General features: G+C 36.1%; 2 protein-coding genes across 2 annotated transcripts in view; both read left to right on the forward strand.

The window, feature by feature from the left end:
• LOC139961531 (putative N-acetylated-alpha-linked acidic dipeptidase) overlaps positions 1-3,520 on the forward strand; it is a 37,856-nt gene extending 34,336 nt beyond the window's left edge. The window contains exons 17-18 of the mRNA XM_071960761.1: positions 510-602; positions 1,332-3,520. Coding sequence (XP_071816862.1) covers positions 510-602; positions 1,332-1,521 — 283 coding nt within the window. The 3' untranslated portion in view covers positions 1,522-3,520. The remainder of the gene's footprint in view (positions 1-509; positions 603-1,331) is intronic.
• Positions 3,521-5,534: 2,014 nt separating this feature from the next.
• LOC139962032 (histone deacetylase 6-like) overlaps positions 5,535-20,056 on the forward strand; it is a 35,689-nt gene continuing 21,167 nt past the window's right edge. Inside the window, exons 1-19 of the mRNA XM_071961858.1 lie at positions 5,535-5,949; positions 7,457-7,528; positions 7,969-8,085; positions 8,620-8,657; positions 8,976-9,029; positions 10,501-10,594; positions 11,108-11,148; positions 11,799-11,895; positions 12,178-12,249; positions 12,602-12,627; positions 13,073-13,177; positions 13,463-13,531; positions 13,981-14,107; positions 14,758-14,823; positions 15,505-15,564; positions 17,128-17,217; positions 17,653-17,759; positions 18,346-18,413; positions 18,862-18,991. Of these exons, the coding sequence (XP_071817959.1) occupies positions 7,460-7,528; positions 7,969-8,085; positions 8,620-8,657; positions 8,976-9,029; positions 10,501-10,594; positions 11,108-11,148; positions 11,799-11,895; positions 12,178-12,249; positions 12,602-12,627; positions 13,073-13,177; positions 13,463-13,531; positions 13,981-14,107; positions 14,758-14,823; positions 15,505-15,564; positions 17,128-17,217; positions 17,653-17,759; positions 18,346-18,413; positions 18,862-18,991 (1,430 nt within the window). The 5' untranslated portion in view covers positions 5,535-5,949; positions 7,457-7,459. The remainder of the gene's footprint in view (positions 5,950-7,456; positions 7,529-7,968; positions 8,086-8,619; positions 8,658-8,975; positions 9,030-10,500; positions 10,595-11,107; positions 11,149-11,798; positions 11,896-12,177; positions 12,250-12,601; positions 12,628-13,072; positions 13,178-13,462; positions 13,532-13,980; positions 14,108-14,757; positions 14,824-15,504; positions 15,565-17,127; positions 17,218-17,652; positions 17,760-18,345; positions 18,414-18,861; positions 18,992-20,056) is intronic.

The raw sequence follows: 20,056 nt of genomic DNA on the forward strand, positions 1-20,056 counted from the left end.
GGCAGGCAATGTAAAACATTGGCATACATAACACAATGACAGACAACGTAATACAATTGCAGACAATGTAACACAATGGTAGACAATGTAAAACAATCATACACGGTTGCACAATGGAAGACAAATAGGCAGAAAACATGATATTTAAAATACAATATAAATTATGCGTTTGTTTCTGGTAAGACGGGTCAGGGCAGGTCAAAGTAATAAAACCTATCTATTCACCACATATCGTACTTTCACTTACACTGTTGCTTTATACACATACCATGGAAATAGAACTTCATAGTAAGATTGAATGCACTTAGTAAGACTTTACAAGAAGTAACTTCCAAACTTATTCTTAATGAGATACTTTCTCTCCACCTCCCTTTCTCTCTCTCCTTGTAAGAATTGCACCAATACAGTGAGTTTGCATATATCTAAAGAAGTTAAGATCATGCATTTTCGAATTGTTACTAAAAAATTCCGAAATGAAAAAATTTTGAAATTTTATTTCCGTTTTACAGTATACTCGCTGTGAGAGAGGTAAATGACCGTCTAATGAATTTTGAGAGATCGTTCATTGACCCTCTTGGGTTACCAGGCCGCCCAACTATACGGTATGTAGAATATGTATTGGATTATTGAGGCTATTTGTAGGGTCACAAACCTCGAGGGAGTGGGGCATATGGCCTGGATGTGGAAGGGGATTGGGACAAAGCTACCCCAGTGTCTTTTTGAACAAACGGATATTTCTGTGCATTGCGTTTAGTTAAAAAATTTACAGTATTGGTATATTTTTCTACAAAAATAGTTTAAATTTGTTACAGTTTGTTACTCAATTTGTTAACAACAGGACATTTCTTTATTACGAATGTTCTCACTTTTGCAACAAAAGGACACTTTCTGAAAACTTGTTAATGGCCAAAATAAAGAGAGCACTTTATTACCAACAAGGGACACTTTATATTTATGAACAGAGGTACCTTGAGGTCTTTTATAAACTTGAGATTCGTGCCTAATATGCCCCTCCCGGTTCCGCCGAACAAAGCTGTTAGGGTGATTCCTAATTAAAAGCATTTTATTTTGTCTTGTGCATTTCTATATCCACTATCTGAAAATTGTTATTGTTGCTTATACATACATGATGTTTTACGGAAGGCAAATTCTTTTAGGCCTTTTACAAAAAAAGAAAAAAAAGTTAATTGTATGACTACTAATGAAAACAAACTTAATTGTCTTAATCGTCTGAAAATGTTACGAAATTTTCTATGCAACTTATGACATTAATCCCGAAATAATCCAACTTATCGTTCTTGCTTCCGTCTTCCATTGCATTTCTTGCACAGGCATGTGGTGTTTGCTCCCAGCAGCCGAGATAGCTACAGTAGCGATAAATTTGCCGGTATTATCGATACGATGTTCGATATCGATAACAATACTGATCCTGAAAAATGGGGAAAGGTAGAACAGCAACTAGCTGCCGTCACGTACGCTCTGGCCTCAGCAGCTCATTCACTGGAACTGAACATGGCCTAGCTGATTCCTTTGGAAATTGATTTTAAAACAAAATTGATATATGCGTACTTATACTTATATCATTACTATTTTACTACTGGATGCTGTAATATGATAATCAGGAAAATGTAGCATTGTTATATAATCTTCTATTTCTTTTCATTTTCTATTGTGTGATTATCTTCCTTTCGTTCAATGAATCGCCTGGCGTAAGGAGTCTAGAGCAATATATATGTAAATTAGGTTGATACCAGTAATACAGAAATATTTTATACGAATCAAATCAAAAAAAAAATACTGGCTATACTATAATTGTTAAAATGAATAATAAATTAAATTCATATTTTAGTTGCCTAATATGTTTGATTTCCTGCTTATGTCAGGTTACAATATATGGAAAAGAACCTTTGTTGAGGAAGAAATTGGGAAATTATTGATAATTCTTGAATATTTTAATAATTGTTACAACGCTCTGCAAACGTTTTCAGTCAGTTTATCATAACGCTGATACCTAAGGTCTTATGCTTCGTATTTTAGACGTGCGCAATGTTTCTCCTTTCCTTTTTCCGATACAAGAGATACAGACAAATAAATCTCAATAGACAAAGGTTAGGATTCCATTTATCTTTGAGGGAAAGAAGGGCGTTGAGGGTGGGGGGGGGGGTATGATGGTCGAGGTGAACATGGTGATTGATTTATATACCATAGCGAAAAACTGTTCGAGAAATTTGCATCCTAATGTTATGTCGCCCGCCAAAGTGACCTTACCTCTTCTGCGACTTCCCTTCCTATATCCTGTGCCTACGATTGTGCAGTGACTCCATATATTATATTGTACCCAGAACTGTTCTTTCATTGTCTGCCATTCAAAATGGTGTAATCACGGTGGTGGGTGTTTCTAGTATAGTTCCTATACCGAAAAATGTATTCCATTGATATTTTGGTTTACATGGTAGACAGCGTTTTGTTCTATTATGACGCATATCCTATCACTCGGATGACGTCAGAATGTTACACAGTATGTCCAGACTGCTGAAGTCCGTAGGATTACATTCTAGTGCATGTGTGTTACACTGGGGCAAGGTTCCTCGATAGAAAGTTACCAATTCGGCCCGCCAAAAAATAACTGGCACACAATGGTTGCACACTTATCCGGAGATGCGGGCCCATAAGGTGTTGTACTTGTTCATTGTATAGTTTTGAATTATGTTTATGTCTATCGATCCTTCGTTTGCAAAATTTCTGTCTTTGGAAAGTTTAGGACCCGAAGAGCCATCATTTGAAAGGGTAGTATAACCGGTTGAATACTCCTTCATTGTTCAATTGCTTGTTTTTCTTTCTTCTTTGTTCTTGTTCTTGTTTTGTTCCGTAGTTTGTTTGCAATTTCCTCTTTGCTTTCAACATTGGTTTAGAGTCAGTTAAAGTTTCACGAATGTGTTCATTTAACAATTTAATGGGTTTACGTTTATCTTTCATCGACGTTCATTAACATGCATGTAAGTAAAATAAAAGTAAATTCATTTAGAAGAATGTAGTTACGACATCCGTTACAAGATCCGTTGTTTCCTTTTTAACCGGTTTGAAACCCCACCTCAGTACTATCAGACAACGGAGTACAAAAATATCTTTCTCCCTCTCTTCTTCTTCTTCTTGTTTCTTTTGTTTTGCTTGATATATTATCAGCCCACAAACATCTCTTTATCTTGTAGTTTTAAATCTTTGATCAGCTTTTTATTCATCGCCTAACTATTCCTTCCGACAGGATCGAAATTATTTGAAGGGGATGGTGGGACACTGGCATTGTCGTATATGGGGCTATAACTTTAGCTTGAATGAGCAATACTATATCTAGAATCATATTCTCGTTTAATCATGTCGCATAGTTTGAGTAGTTTCCATTTGCATGCAATTAATGTACAAACAGGTATATAAATGCCATTAATTCTGTTAAACATCCGATTAAAGCTTGTTATATGGTTGCTCTGTATACATAGCATTAAAACAAAAACGTATAATTTAACTCTTCATTGTGTTTCTTTATTTGTCTTTTCCTACATGTCAGCAGTAAATAAAATGAAAAGAAAAATACTACATGAGACATTCTAAGGCTTAGAGTGTGAACCCAAAAGTCATCACTAATGTGATTCCTGCAATTCAAAGTTTGCCAGCTTAGAATCTAAGCTGGCAAACTTTGAATTGCAGGAATCACATTAGTGACTTTTGGTTTCACAAGTCTTTCGAATTGAACAATATGGCTACACTGAAATTACTACATGAAGCTGTGTGGAGAGTCCTACAGAAACTGGGTACATATGCCACCTATTCAATATGTCGTGTGAACTGAACACGTTGCACCATTCGTACGGGAGTGCGATTTCACACGGACCGCGTATAAAGGAGTCAGAGATAAAATTAAGAAACTTTATACCCATGTAGGCCTACTATAACAAGGAAAGAAATTCATGTGTTTGCCCTTCACAAATTAAGTAAGAATACTTAATTAACCCAAGTTCGTTAAAGCTTAGTACCGGATTGTTGCTCTTCTAGGCCAACAAGTTATTTACTCTTTGATAGGTAAGCCACAGGCTATAGTTAAATGGCTGACAACGACGTTAAGAGCATGGCAACCTGACCGCCAGCAAACAAAGTCATACAACGTGATCTACTTCACAGTGCATGTACGAAGTCGTGAAACATTCGTTCAGACACCCCACCCCCCCCCCCCCACCCACATCGGCATACACGCACGCTTCAAATGGGCTCAGTTGTTCAGCCGTCCCTGTGAAGTCGAACAGGTACAGCAAACCTAACAAATATCAGCAGAAGTCAAGCATAATACAGGAATGTGGTTACGAAGGAACCACACTGCTTATGAGTCCACTATATAGGTTAAAACCGTTTTTATGGTGGGAGGGGGTGTTGGAAATTTCCAGTTCGAGTGACATGAGTGTTAATATTTATTTATTTATTTGTTTTTTCCATAAAAGTACAAAGTGGAGGGAAGTCTTTCATAAAGCTTAACAGTGTGGAAGACTCCCTGAATATGCTTTTACTTATTGACCGCCGCATCACAGGAACCTGTCTCGATGAAGTAATGATGTTTGATCTATAGATGGTAATCGAAGCTATCACTGTTAATAAATGATATTGCTTCTTGGTGGAGATATTGGAAAATACTGTGGCTGCAGGGATCGAGGTTATGGACCATGGTGATGATTGGGCAGTAAAGATTATTCTATGCAAGTACACCTCATCTGATTATGATGACAGGTCCTCGGAGGCGGGCATCAATAATGTTGTGAGAAGGAGGAGTTATTTAGATTTTATTTTTTCATGTTTCAAAATATTCCATAAGTCCCATAAAAATGTTAGAACATTTAGTTTGACGAGCCGTAGTTCAATGATAATAATGACGCATAAGTGGAAAAGTTTGGAATGTGGTCATTTTATGATTTGCATATCACTAATGGTGTTACGAAAATGTGTATGGACGTGGAATTTCGTATTACAATTATGATCAACTCCAAAGTGAATGATTTTAATTATACGTAGGCGTTCTTATATTCATGGCTACACTGTTACCTGGTTTAACTCGGACGTTTTGTGATAAAGTGCTTGGAATTATGAGGTGAGAAACAAATATGTCTACGCTTGAGAGATAAGTCGAGCTTTTATCAAAACGTTGTACTAGTTTGAGGAACTAGTCGAAATGTCGAGAAATAATACTGGTCGAAATTTCCAGATAACATTTTTGAAATTAACATAATAATGAAAAGAAGAAAGATTCTATGCAGAGGTATTGTGTAGGTCTACGTTGATTTTGTTGTATCCCGTCTAGATCTGCGGCTTTCATTTCAGGGTGTATTATTACCGGGTACAAATATCATGACAACGCCTTCTTTTGCTTTTGTTAGCATCATACACGTATAACAAATTGTAATATTTGTGGTTATTTTTGTGTGTAAAGTTTATAACTCAATACCAGAGAATGGTCTCAAAGGGCACAGTTTCCCATTCGACAAAGCGCTACCGATCAAAGAAATACATTATTTTGAATGATTGATTTCTACCTCAATTCTAGACCATCTTTACGAGCGCACATCGTTCCGGTCTCCATTAAAGTATGAAACATTGAAATAAACTGCAGTCAATGGAAATATGGAATGGATATCGAGGAAAAGTTAACCGGAAGCTGCAAATAACTTGATTTTGCTACAGCTTGCCATAATGGAGCAGCTGCAAGGGCCAACCTAGCAAATTTCTCGAACCATAACAGCTACATTTTTGTCTACCAAAATGGTCGTTAGAAAATTGCGCTAACTCAGTTCCGCGATTTGCAACAACTCAAGAGATCAACAACTTTTTAATACTTTTCTGGTTATGATCGTCTTTCGTCATCAACAGTGAACAGGTAGCTTCACTAGGCAAAAAGCTCAGTCAGCCAAAGAGGTTTGTACACAATTCTAACAAATCGTTTTTATGCAAGGTAGGCGAAGAGATATCGTGGATACAGACCCTTCAATATCCAAACCGAACGAAAGCATAGGGCCTAAGTACATAACATAACGTTAGTCACTAGGCTAGGCAGTAAAGACTGCGAACAGGTTTCAAGAACGAATAGTTAGACCAATAAAGCTATGCCCAATGTTAGAATGCACCTGTTTAGATCATACTACTTAAGATACTGGAAGTCTCATCTCGATCTCGTCATAAATTAGGTACAACTAATGATTATGGAGTACTGTACCACCCGCCGCCTCCCCACACTTTCAGAAGGTCTCTTTCTTCAGGCGGAGTGGCAGTCAAGTTGTTCTAGCAAACTTCCAACTCCAGCAATAGATGTCCATTTAAGAAGATGTATCATTCTCTAAAGCATTTATAAAGTAGCCAAGGCCCATGCATATCTAATAGTAATAATGATTTTCCCACCGGTAATTTAAGGCCAGCAAAAAATATCCAGTTACATTGTTAGAAAAGTGAAGGTTTTTTTGTAATTACTCCATAAATGAAGGTAGGCAAGATAGGCTTATCTTTTGTACAGTATCCTTGCCTTTCTGAGAATTTGGGCAATCATTGTTGTGTTAGGCCTCACATATAAAAAGTCCAAGTCAGGCCAGAATAAATCTAGCCAAACAGAAAATCTGACAGGTGAGTTACCAGAAAGGTGATTTTTAGAGGCAAACTTCTCCACGTGGGGTGGCCTGTGACATGACATCAAAAATTCAAAATGGAGGACACATCCAGAGTTGTCCAGGCTTGGAGCCATATCAGGCTCCAAACTAGTTATGTCAATGGGTCCTTATTCTGTACTATTTTCATGTTTCCTTAAAGGAGACACAAATCCAGCCATCAGTATTGGTCTAGATGTGATAGAAATTAGTGTCAAAAATAACTTCAATTAGCTAATTTCATTTGGAAGATATCACAGGTTTGCTGTTTCTTCACATGCAAGGTTTACAGGGACAAATTTAGTGTTCAGTTTTTGTGTAGCAGTTATTAAGACTGAACTTCATCTCTCAATAATACTATGGTTCCTGTACACGTACAAAACCTTCTATACATCTTTGCACATTGAGTAGCGTTTTCCCAAATGTTGCTATGCAATACCATTCCATGTTTTTCTTTCATGGCTTGAAGACTTGAACAAACATGACATGATCATTGAGCCACATGTGCTCCAATGTAAATGTGTTTCTTTCAGTTATTGCAATTATTTTGCTTGCAGGAATACATAGTTTTTGCAAATTAGCCCGATCAGAAATTGCGTTTAACATGACATAATGATGGTATTGGTTTCTGCACATGATCACAATGAGTACTGTTAACATTCTACTCGTTGAAACATAAAAAGAAGAACAAATCAGAGAAAGTAAGCAGCATTCCCAGTGACATATATAAAATACCATGAAGCATTTTGAACCAACTGTTTTGCACTCATTTGGTTTTTTTGCTGTAGACTATGGCCGATCAAGAACAAAATGAAGAACAAAAATTTGATACAGAGAAGAAACGTAAGGTGCATACTAAGGTGAGTACTAACTTGAGTACCCAGTGTGTGGGTTACATTTGAATTCCTTCCTACACATCTGCATCCCACCACTAAGAATAAGTCCACTTTGGACATGTAATATGTAAAATTTCCCCAGAGTTATTAAAGACAAGATTTTGGGAGTAAATAGCCTGGTGAAAATTTGATGCCCGATTTCACATATGTCCTCCATCTATTAACTTCATTCGACTTTATTCACCACCATTAGAATCTGCACAGATGGTTTCGAATGAAGATTAAAAGGCACAAAGTGTTGTTTATACCGTAGCCCAAGTTGCAGCCACTAAATACGGCGAGAGGCTTACATCACCGTGCAAAGCGATTGATGATTTCTGAGCAGGTTGCAGCCGTTATTTATTTTTTTGTTTTTCATTTCTTCTTCTCTTTGTGTTCCAAATGGGTAATTTGACACTTAATAGAAGAAACAACCAAGGAGTGACCAAGAAGAAAAGAAAAGGAAAGCAAGGGAAGAAATGGCTAAGAAAAGACAGGCACAACAAGAGAATGATGAACTGTCCGTTGAGTTTGTAGGAATGGTAGGTCAGAAACTGAGAGATTAACAGTTTGGAACATTTAACTTTAAATATTACATTTCTCTGACAATTAAAGAATCTCTTTCAGCAGTAATGTGCCTGAACCATACTAGCACTGTGTGAAGTATTTTTTCACGCCACAATTATTGCAACCAGCTGGTAATTTACCATGACACTTGATGAAGATGTTTGGAAAGTTTACTCTCAAAACATACATAAATATTAGTGCATGCCTACTTAGACAAGGCATAAGTCCATCAAAGGACCAATTGTGCCATTATTTATTTAAAAAGGAAAAGACATGGATCCTATTAGTAACAAAATATATCTCCAATAAATTTCTGTGCTCAAATCCTCCACCTGAGACCCACCTCAAGCCCCCCTCTCTCTCCCCACCCCCCCCCCCCAAAAAAAGCTGCTTTTAAGTCAACCTTAACAAGTCACCTATATTTTGATATATATTACTTTTATTATTATTAATATTATCATTATTTATATTATTATTATCATCATTATTATGATCATTATTATTAACAGACAATTGCTGATACTCCTACTGTTCCAGTCGTAAAGCAGTAAGTATTTTCAACCATTTGTGTGGTTTATATCTTTGATATTATCTTATTGTACACACATGGAAGGTAATATTGAACATCTTTTTTTCCCTCTCTGTTTGTTTTGAAAATGGTGGAAAGACAGGGATAGAAATTTCTTGTCAAGCTTAGACACCTCTTAAGCTTCTAAAGATCAGAAATGTATTCCTCAAAAGGTACTTTTAGCATCCTTAAGGTTGATGTTAATACATAACACCTATTAAACAACAGACCATATCGGCTGCATTGTCACCTGAACAACATTTGGAAAGGGTTTTTTTTCTTCCTTCTTTCTTTTAGGACCGGTCTCATACTGGACGAGATGTGTTTGAAACACCATTGTAACTTTGGAAGGTAAGCATTTTCTGTATTCTGCAAGAATTAAACAGAAGTGAAAGACCAAACTAAAGCAGGAGATGTAACATTTCAGTCTTATTTAAAACACACCAAGTGTGTACTCTCTGTTAGTAAGTCCCCGATGAGTGTAACGGTAGTGCAGCTTTGGTCTTGTTCTGATACACATAGAGGAAACTATCTGACTTTAAAGGCATTGAAGACTGGCCCCAAGCCGCGGGCTGCGCTTTGAAAAAGTTAACTTTCCGTTGCTTGCATGTGAAGTTTTATTCTTGTCGCTACAAAATGCAGACAGTAATGAACATGATACCTTGTTATCTTTTATCTAGACATGAGATGTCCACGCTGCTATGTACACTGCGTTGTGGGTATTGACCGTAGCTGTATGGATTGACTGTACACTAGTGTCTAATTACCGACGGTAGCAAGCTGTGTGTGTATTTTCTGGGATCGATGGTGGTGTCTAACACTTCTGTTACACCTCATTCGAAACTAGGTCTGATTACCGGCATGAGACGTTTTTTTGTGCGCGAGTCTTCACACCCTTTAAGGCTTATTACAAAAAACAGGGCAGAAAAGGGATGGAGCTTGCTCATTTTTGAACCCTGTTTGTTGTTGTGATTTAGACTATTCACGACTAATAAGTTATGAGGCCTAAAAACACCTAATATGTAACCCCTGGTCTAAGATGATGATTAAAAATGCAACTAACTGATTTGATTGCACTTATACTGAAAGTAAGTAAACTGCAGCACAGATACATTCATCAAACTTTGAAAACAAATCACCCACAATATGGAGGCATTTACTGCCAGATTTTATCACAAATACTGTTTATTGATCAGCTACAGTATTTTGCTTTCCCCTATATATCTGACTTGCAGCTCAGTATTAACGCTTGGCGACTCCACTTTTTTCTTTCTTATAACCCATCATTTTGGGAAGCGGGGTTGTAGATCATTCAAACATGGAGGGACTCTTGAAACTAAATTATAACTGGTGATATTTCTTATCTTGTTGAATGATTCTCTGTTTGCTTTGCTTCCACTAAATTGAAATTCATGACTCTTTCCTTAAACATTTAAGTATGTTATGATTGAAATTATACTTAGAAACGACCACAGACAAACTTAAAGGAATGTAGTTTTATGTTATTCATACTCCGAGAGAGGAAAGCAAAATACGGCAGACACGGAAAATACAAAGCGTGCAACATTAAATCAATATGTGAGCATCCAAGTGAGCTTAATATTATCATCAATTTATTTGTAAAAGTAAGTTGGCCTGACGTCCTGATCCTAGCAGGATCTTCTTCAGAGGCTAAATGACATGAAACAGTAACCCAAGGGACACAAATATGCACAGAATACAGACAGGTTATTGACCATGGTGAACACAAAGAGATTGATGTAAGGGAATTAGTAGTAAAGGGATTTATCATTAATTTATGTAACACTCTCATTGATATCAGTATCCATGCTGACGCAGAGTGTCCAGATAGGCTACGAGCCATACAAACTAAGATCAAGGAAGAAGGATTAATGGACAGATGTGTAGGCGTGCCGGTGAGTACCTAGCGACCTAAATCAGTTATATTTCTATGACAGAAATACTGGGCAATGTTTTACATCTTGGTTAAATGGAACAGGGAGAGGGAGAAGAGAATAGGGTGGGAGGGGTTTGGCATTGAAGGACACTTCTCTATACTTGGAATCTCCTGTATTTATGCAGCCTTACATGTGTAGGTTAACCAGCTTTATCTGAACTACATCTGAATAACATTGATATCTTTTGTGATAATATTAGAGCAGTTCCAGTTTTTAGAGGAAACAGAAGATCTTGACATGATGTCAACGAGTCTTTAACCTGAAGTAGAGACATTGCTCTATGAGAAGATATCATTCACTCACTCATTTCTTTTCTGCACAATATATATAAAGGTAATCTAGTTGTATTGCCATTATTGAGACACTCCATATTTTGCTTTCCATATGGTGTATACCTACGTAATGTGTAGTTTCCATGGTGATGTCATTTATAATGATTTTACATGTTTTTTACATATCTTCACCCATCAGCTTAGACCAGCCAAAGATGAAGAAATCAAATGCATTCATAGGTAAGAGATACAACATAAAACCAATAGTCGTTTATACGTTTGCTCGTATTTTATCATCTTTCTTGGTTGATGATGGCTATTTTGTTTACTTTAAGGTGCTGATTTATGAATAATTTAGCTAAATGAGGCCTTGTTGTTGCTTGGCTATATTCATTTTACCACAAATGCTCTAGATTTTCTTTCATGTGGATTTACAAAATTTTAAAGAATTGTCTAGACTTTTAGGTAGTTCTGTAATACATACAGTGGAAGAGTTTTGTAAACATAATTTTGTGATCTAGCTATTGCAATTTGAACACCAATGTGTGAATTGTCAATAACAACAGTCCTATCATTATTGTGATCTTACAAGGCACATTGCTTCTTGTAGCAAAATGTGGTGCAATTTCCATGCTGATATTTTTCAATATAATTTTTTCCCCTTAAAAGAAGCTTCTTCTTTCTACAGATAAATTACGGTAACCATACACACAGTAGTAGATGGTACTAGCCATAAATAGAGCTTATTAGTACCCGTCCACACACTCATTTCATTTAAACTAGGACCCTACTCTGAAATGTTCTGTCAGAAACTGACTACAGAGGGGGGGGGGGGCCTCAAATATTTCATTTCATTTAGTGATTTTTTTTTCTTCCTTTCTCTCTTAAAGTGATGAATATCTTGCTAAGTTGAAGACGATTCCAAATTTAAGTGACGAAGAACTGAAATCCTTTGCAGAGAGCTATGATTCTATCTTCCTATGCAAGGTAATGTAATTCCACAATCCTTTGTGTTTTTTAACTCAAATCCAGTTTTCTCTCTGGATTTTACATGTTTCAGAATGTAACTAAGTTAGGCATAATGCCCTCATGATTTATACATGCTCTCAATATATGTTATGGATTGTTTGGTTTCGTAATGGCAATGTACATTACTGTCCTCAAATACTCCTCTACAGGGAATAATAGATCAAAGCATTGATTCCATGAGGTCTAATATATATCCCAATTCTTTTTCTCTTTTATTTCTTCATTTTCCTTCTTCACCAGGAATCATTTGAGGTGGCCTGTAGTGTTGCTGGAGGAGCCATCGACTTGGTGAAGCAGATTCAGACAGGACAGGTATGATCAGACAAGATCCAAAGAAACTGCTGCATTCCCCCCACCACCCCCACTTCCACCCCAGTCATATCAGGGAACATGCTCAGTTTCATAAGCAGGCTGGGGTGGGGAAGAGTGGGACCTCATTGTAACAATCATTAATGGAACACAATGTGTGGTACCTTTGCTTTTTTTCCCCCTTTTGATAAAGGTACAGACAAAGCCTGTTTCTGGTGTTAAAGTATTGATTGATTGACTGATTTATTGATTGAGTTTGCATACAGTTTGTTGCATGAAAGGTATTTAAAGCGAAACACACAGAGTTGATTTCCATTTCATGATCTTTTCTTCATTTTTTCTTTTTTGTCTGCAGCTTCAAAATGGATTTGCTATTGTTAGGTAAGATGTTCAAAAAATACCTTCAAAAATTGGCATTAAGCAAGGTTTATCAAGTGAAGATGCTAGTTTATTGTTAATCATAGCAAAGAATATATATCTTTGATCTTCCTGCCAGTTATTGCTAAAACAAAAATGTATCATGTTGACATACTTCAGGATGTTATTTTGGCTATTTGGTATCAGAAATTATTGAAAATTGTAAATTGAATGAAATAGTTTCATTTGAATGACATTGAAGATTATAGAACGTAATGTTTAGATTAAACAAGTTTTTACTGCTTGTGTTCATAAATCTTTTGGTACAACTTCATTGCATTTGTTTGTTAAAGGTTAGTGCTCCACCTTTGCTCCCTCCCATTCCCTACACCCCTCCCCTATAGGATATTTCATTGCTTTTACACCATCTCTGTTTTAATGTGTGTGTCCTTGATTTCTTTTTCCATAGGCCTTGTGGTCACCATGCAGGACACAATGAAGCCAATGGTTATTCCTTGTTAAACAATGTAGCAATAGCAGCTAAGCAAGCAGTGGAAAATTGGAACGTAAAAAGGTAAGGGACCCACTCATTAAAGTCCTCCTCATTCAAACAGGTTTTAGATAATCATTGAATTCCTTTTAATAAAGCTACACATATGAAAGCTTGCATCATATTCTGATTTATGATGCAGATATTGGATACTGGCTTTCTTAACATCTCTGTCAATTTTGAATGAAAATAATCACTATATGTGCAGACATTTCTAATGGTAAATAGGACTTGTTTAATACCATAATCTTAACCAACTATCTGTCAATATTATTTTTTAATATTTCTTTCCGTTGTAATTCTTTGCAGAGTACTCGTTATCGACTGGGATGTCCACCATGGCCAAGGAATCCAGAGGGCTTTCTACAATGACCCCAGGTAAGAAAATAGTGTTGGATGCACTAACCTTAACAGACCATGGAGATAAGAGACAGAAAGTTTTTTTTTATTTTTTATATAGATATATCAAGTGAGTGCAGTCAAGAGGCATTGCAATAAGTCTTATTTCTTGCTAGATTTTATGTACACTCCCCCATGTCCTCCCATCCCACCCCCCATCCCCCATCTCCTCCCCTCCATAGCTGGTCTATAGAGCCCTTGGTGATCATAAATTTGCATACTTTAATACCTTATTTACATTGATATCAAACATAAATATTTAGGGATATACCAAACTTCCTTAATGTCCAATTTAGTCTTCTGATATTTGTATTTTATATTTTTAGACTTCCATTGGAAAACAACTGAAATTAATGAAAATCACAAAACCCAATTTTTCTCCTTCACTCTCTGTATCTCTCTCTCTCTCTCTCTGGATGTGGTCACAGGGTCCTTTACTTTTCTATGCATCGTTACGAGAATGGAGAATTTTGGCCCCATCTACCAGAATCAAACTGGGACCATATAGGAGATGGGGAAGGAAAGGGATATAACATTAATATCCCCTGGAATAAGGTGAGGAGTTATTTATGTCTAACTCACATGTTAATTGCCTTCACCATTTGACCACATAACTCTCAATATCCTATCAGAGAAATCAAATTTGGGTTTCTGAAGACTTGTTACAGCTGCTTACTCCCTACCCTTATCAGCCACCCACCTGTCTCCACCCACCTGTCTCCACCCACTTGTCTTCACCCACCTGTCCTTTATTTACAATTGTCAAGTACTGGACTTCTTTTATCGTAATTTCATTTAAGCCGAAATTTATATAATTAAGAAAATGACCATGGGTAAAGCTATCCCACTTCAAACAAACTAAGATTTCAAATGCTGTCACCACATTTGTTTCCCTTCAGCATGCAGTGTTCCTTGTCCCACATATCAAAGTAGGATTTACCTTTGTGTGGTATTGTTTATGCCCTTAATCTGCTGAGAAGTTTAAAGAGATATTCTGACAAATATAGCAGACAATGTAATGTTAAGACAATGTATTGTTGTATGCAGACAATGTATTGTTAAGCAAATCAACTTATCCCCTTAAAATCCCTTAGAAGTAAACTTGTTTGTGTATTCTTTATTTATTATTACTCCATAGCAATAATTTTATAATAATTCATGGTTTGTGTCTTTTTATGTCCTATATGTTTTGGCTTTGATGGTAGACTAATATGGGAGATGCTGAATATTTCTCCATCTTTCAACAAATACTTCTACCAGTGGCCTTAGAGGTAAGTCAGCATGGGCAATAAACAAAACTTAAATATCTTATGGTTTTCTCTTTTCTATCTTTCATGCTTTCATGATTTTTTCTTCTCCATGTTTTGCAGTTACAGATTGCAATTAGATTAGTAGAAAGGGAAAGTGAAGTGAGAATGACATCAACATTATAAAGCAACATACATACTGCTGTATAAAAGTTAAACAATCGTATCAGTGCATGAGATAGAAGAGTTTGATTAGTAACTTGACTTTTCCATTTTGTGAAAGAAATATTCAAAAGTCACTTTGGTATTTCACAATGTATTTCTTTCAAGTATTTCTGTCTATTGTTGTGCATTGTTTTGTTTTGTTTTTTGCAGTATTTTTCTTCTTTTTTTTTTCTTTTTCTTTTTTTTTTCTGTTTTTTCTTTCTTTGGCTTCTGATATTTTTCCTTGTTTTGTTTTCTTTTTATAATAGTTGATTGCTTTTGAGTTTCAATTGTTTTAATGTTTATTTTCAAGCTTTTTTTTTCTTTGTTTTCTCATATTTTTCCTTGTTTTTTTTTCTTTTGTTAATAGTTGATAACGTTTGAGTTTAAATTGTTTTAAGGTTCATTCACAAACTTGCTACTTGCTAGAATTGCTTTTTCTCTTTGTTTTTGTTGTTGTTACTTGTATTCAATTTGTTCTACATTGTTTGTTTTTTACAGTTCAAACCAGAGTTAGTTTTGGTAGCGGCTGGATTCGACAGTGCTAAAGACGACCCAAAGGTATAGTCATTCGTGTACAAACTTTGCCACAAATGAATTTTGTATGTTAATGAGAATATGTGACTTTAAACAGGGAAAGTTCAAAATGCAAATAAGACAATTCACAATTTAGGTTATAAGCAAAAGATAAACAGAAAATGAAAAAGAAAAAATTGAAACATCTAGTTTTCTTAACTTGATCACTAAAGGATTGGTAGATGTGAGAGACGATGGGGTGGGGGGGGGGGGGGCATACAGAAGCCAGCCAAACCTGTGATTACTAGAAACAAAGGTCTAAACCTTTGAGCAGGACATTACATGGGATACTGTATGTCAATGCTTGTGTGTAAGAAAAGCAGTGTTAAAGTTCACATCTGGGCTTGAAAGGGAAGAAAGTATTGGTAAAACCTTTCCCAGTCAAAACCAAGGATTTTGCTGTTGAATCCCCTCAAACTCTGCTTCAATCGTGAAAGCAAATGGGGAAGGCAGGTATCAGTGAAAACATTGCCGAATTACCTCGTATCTAATGCTGAAAGAGTAATGCCATTGTACCCAGCATGGCAAGTACAGTTCACATACTGTAAGTATAAAAACAGTTGTTTGTTTAAGCGATACTCAGATGGTAAAATATAACCATACATTTTAATAATATAGCCATAAAATGCAAGTCTTGAAAGCTGTGATTTGTGATAACCAGAAAGCTGTTTACCACCATCTACCAAGTGCTGCATAACCATCCTGTTAACTTGAAATGTCAGTTTGATAACCGTGAGAAGTTCAACGTCTAAATCAAGTTTTGATTTCAGGGTAAATGTCACAGTCCATCCAATGAGGTCAAAGTTCTGCGCTTTATTTGTCCGACATGACAGTTGAAGTGATGTTGAAAATTTGTGTAAACACAATGAATGTTGATTTTTATGTATACTATGCTGGCTTCTAGCTGCCCCCTCCCCCCTCCCCCAAAAAAAGAAGATAAAGTTACAAACTTCCAATCAATCCATGCAATGTGAGTCAACACAGAAATCAGTCTTTATTAACTCTATTAAGATACAATAGGTTCTTGTGTGGAAGCTTCGATCCTTCCTGATATTAACAAAGGGATGGCATCATTTAAAATGTTCCTGCTAGTTTGTCTTTAACCTTGTTGTCACAGTGAATTTGAACTTATGGTAGTGATGTTCCGTAGTAGAGGTACATTTGACAAGGAGAGCTAACCATCTACTGTAAGCTCGAGTGTTTGGCCGGTTGACTGGCTTCACTTGTTTTCTACCTTCATTAGCATATTTTATTTTCATTTGTCTTCATGTCCTTTGATGACACACAGCATTTCCAAGTTTATATTTGTCTTACTACATAGTTAAGCTTCTAGCCACAGAAGAAGGGGAGCAGTGTGAAAGAGTTGTTGAAGCGGTAACAATATGGCATTTTGATTCACTATTATGGTCTAAGAATTGATAAATTGAGCTCAGAGGCTAACATATGTAATTATTTGCAACTAATCTGGAATTTGTATGATACATTTTTATTAATCAATTAATTAATTTATTTTGGTTTTGTCATTTTGATACTTTTCACGTTTATTAGGGTGAAATGGCAGTATCACCAACATTCTATAGTCACATGACACAATCATTGATGGGATTAGCCAATGGGAAGCTTGCACTCATTTTAGAGGTAAGTGTTTCGTTTAATTAGCAGTCAGGGCTTTGCTCATCTGGGAGAATCTCACTAAGTTTTAATAGAGGCATGCTTGACATTTCAAAAACATCAGAAGCAGATGATAAAATATTCTTTATCCAAGTTAATTCCATGTATCTTTTAAAATGAAACTAAAACTTTTCAAAGGCTTTATTTTTTAGCATGTTACATTTAGATTAATCATGCTATTTATTGCATACATTACAAGTATGAGGTAAGGTAATAATAAAAATGCATGATGTGGTAAAAGTTAAACTCTCCTATATACAGTGTGGAATTGTTCATTGGGCATGGTGTTGACTACCATGGCACCCCCATGGTTAGGCTAGAGATGTGTGTTGAAGAAGATAAGCTTTAAGATTCGTACATTAAGATATGAAGAATTTACATTTCTCTTTGTATCTTGGCCAGGGAGGTTACAATAGTACATCTTTAGCAATGGGAGCTACAGCTTGCCTGAAGACCTTATTAGGTGACCCTTGCAGCCCGTCAGAACCCCTGGGTGCACCCTGTCAGAGGTAAGTCATGTGACACAAGAAATAATGACGGGCAAAATTCTCTGTTTCACTGTCTATGTTTGAACTGTTTCACGCCATGTAATTGCATGAGCACTTAATGTATTATGTAACAATAGATCGTTAGCTGGATCAAGGATGTCACATTGTCTCATCGTCAGACATAGTGTCCACTATTTTCTTTACAGCAATGTCCCTGTACAACAATGAGTTTATTCCAACTAAAATTTTCTACAGTAAAGTTGCTCTCCGGGTTCACTATGCTCAGGGCTTTTGGAATGCCTTTTACCGTCCCGCAACCGTGGTGTTGCCCCTGGATCCTCCTGTGGCCCTATGGCCGGCCAATGGAACCCTAGGCCAGAAAAGATTCTCCCTCTTTAGTACTTTGGCTGTGTTGTTAATTTTCTTCTAAATTTTTTGTTGGGGGGGAAGGGGGCTTTTTCAAAACCGAGGGTAATGTTTGCACAAGTTAGCGACAGTTTTGGTCTTGAAAGTTTGTATTTATTTGTATTTAGAACCTTGCTGGCTCTTTGATGCTTCTGTGTGATCGTTTACTGTTCTGGTTTGTTACTTCTTCTCTTTCATGCAGTGCCAGAGAAACCATGTTTAATGTTATTAATCAGCTTCAGCCACACTGGAGGTGCTTCCAGATTGCCTGTATGTATCAAATGTCTTCATTTTGGCTTTGTTTTTAATCATTGTTTTCTCATTCTAAACTCTTGCTGGGGTTTGTCATTCCCCAGATAGCCTGAATAAAGTCTATGTTTTAGATATAGACCCTTGAAGCTTAAATCAGCAGTCATGGTGTTTGGTCAGCTTCAAGATTCATACTGATAGATATAGGTAACATTGACAGTCTTCAAACAAGAACAAAACCTTTATATCAGTGATAGATTTATTACTACAAAGCTAGTGATTTGTTAAGATCCAAATATATAAAGATATTCCAGTCTTAATACTGTTTTAAGCCATTCGTGTAACGTATTAACTATTTAGGAATTTATTCGTGAATGCAGAAATCTCAAGGAAATTGTTCTTTTTTTTGTATACCAGAGTGTATGTAAGAACACTTGGTGATGGTGTTTTACTTTTGTTCGACCCACAGTAAGCTCACGACTTAAGTATCTTTTGGAAATCTCTCCAGAAGAAAAAAAGGAGGAAACTTCAAACCGAGAAGCCTCTTCACAGGAGAAACCTTCAGGAGATGCCACAATGGGCTCAATCCCTACAAGCAGGTAAATTAAACCCATAGGAGTAAAGTTTTAAAGGTTTGGTGACAAATCTGGTATTTAATCCTTTGCCATGTGACTGTAATACTCTAGGACACTGGAACATTTAGCTATATCAATCCTACATAGTAGAACATTTAGCTATATCAATCCTACATAGTAGAACATTTAGCAATAGCAGTCCTACATAGTAGAACATTTAGCAATAGCAGTCCTACATAGTAGAACATATAGCTATATCAATCCTACATAGTAGAACATTTAGCTATATCAATCCTACATAGTAGAACATTTAGCTATATCAATCCTACATAGTAAAACATTTAGCTATATCAATCCTACATAGTAGAACATTTAGCAATAGCAGTCCTACATAGTAGAACATATAGCTATATCAATCCTACATAGTAGAACAATTAGCTATATCAATCCTACATAGTAGAACATATAGCTATATCAATCCTACATAGTAGAACAATTAGCTATATCAATCCTGCATAGTAGAAAGTATAGCTATATCAATCCTACATAGTAGAACGTATAGCTATATCAATCCTACATAGTAGAACATTTAGCTATATCAATCCTACATAGTAGAACATTTAGCAATAGCAGTCCTGCGTAGTAGAACGTATAGCTATATCAATCCTACATAGTAGAACATTTAGCTATATCAATCCTACATAGTAGAACATTTAGCAATAGCAGTCCTACATAGTAGAACATATAGCTATATCAATCCTACATAGTAGAACATTTAGCTATATCAATCCTACATAGTAGAACATTTAGCAATAGCAGTCCAACATAGTAGAACATTTAGCTATATCAATCCTACATAGTAGAACATATAGCTATATCAATCCTACATAGTAGAACATATAGCTATATCAATCCTACATAGTAGAACATTTAGCTATATCAATCCTACATAGTAGAACATTTAGCAATAGCAGTCCTACATAGTAGAACATTTAGCTATATCAATCCTACATAGTAGAACATTTAGCAATAGCAGTCCTACATAGTAGAACATATAGCTATATCAATCCTACATAGTAGAACATTTAG

This window comes from Apostichopus japonicus, chromosome 20, assembly GCF_037975245.1.
Source record: "Apostichopus japonicus isolate 1M-3 chromosome 20, ASM3797524v1, whole genome shotgun sequence".
Lineage (NCBI taxonomy): Eukaryota > Metazoa > Echinodermata > Holothuroidea > Aspidochirotida > Stichopodidae > Apostichopus > Apostichopus japonicus.